Genomic DNA, 432 nt, shown 5'->3' on the forward strand with positions numbered 1-432 from the left:
CAGGGCTCCGGAGCCCGCTGCCTGCAGCTGCTTCCAAAACAAACGAGCGTGTTGTTCCGAGCCGAGCCGGCGCTGAAACCGGCCCCGGCTCTCTCCCAGCCTCGCACAGATGCTCCCACACCTGCTCCGCACCCCAAAACGCCGATCCCACCCTTCCCGCACCTCCTTTCCCCCACGGGCACCCCGCAAACCCCGCCGGGGCCGCCTCCAGCCCCGCAGCGCCCTCCGGGGAGCGGCTCACCTGGTAGGAGCGCGGCTGCCAGGATGCAAACTCCGATAGTCCACCACGATGCACGGCAACTTGTCTGCAGCCGTGAAGCCATGAGAGTTCCTTAAGAGCGATGGGCAGGGGTCGGTCTGGCAGCGCCGCGGGGCCCCCCACCCTCCCAGCCCCCGGTGATGCTCAGGTCTGCTTGAAAAATTAAATTTAAA

The 432-nt window shown here is 66.2% G+C and overlaps 1 protein-coding gene across 2 annotated transcripts in view; it reads right to left on the reverse strand.

Moving 5' to 3' along the window:
- NECTIN1 (nectin cell adhesion molecule 1) overlaps positions 1-412 on the reverse strand; it is a 100089-nt gene extending 99677 nt beyond the window's left edge. The window contains exon 1 of one of the 2 annotated variants that reach the window (XM_031064455.1): positions 242-412. In XM_031064455.1, the coding sequence (XP_030920315.1) occupies positions 242-323 (82 nt within the window). In that variant the 5' untranslated portion in view covers positions 324-412. The remainder of the gene's footprint in view (positions 1-241) is intronic. The other variant, XM_005430007.2, reaches the window with a different exon arrangement.
- Between the last annotated feature and the right edge of the window lie 20 nt (positions 413-432).

The sequence above is a fragment of the Geospiza fortis genome, unplaced genomic scaffold (genome assembly GCF_000277835.1).
Source record: "Geospiza fortis unplaced genomic scaffold, GeoFor_1.0 scaffold110, whole genome shotgun sequence".
Classification (NCBI taxonomy): Eukaryota; Metazoa; Chordata; class Aves; order Passeriformes; family Thraupidae; genus Geospiza; species Geospiza fortis.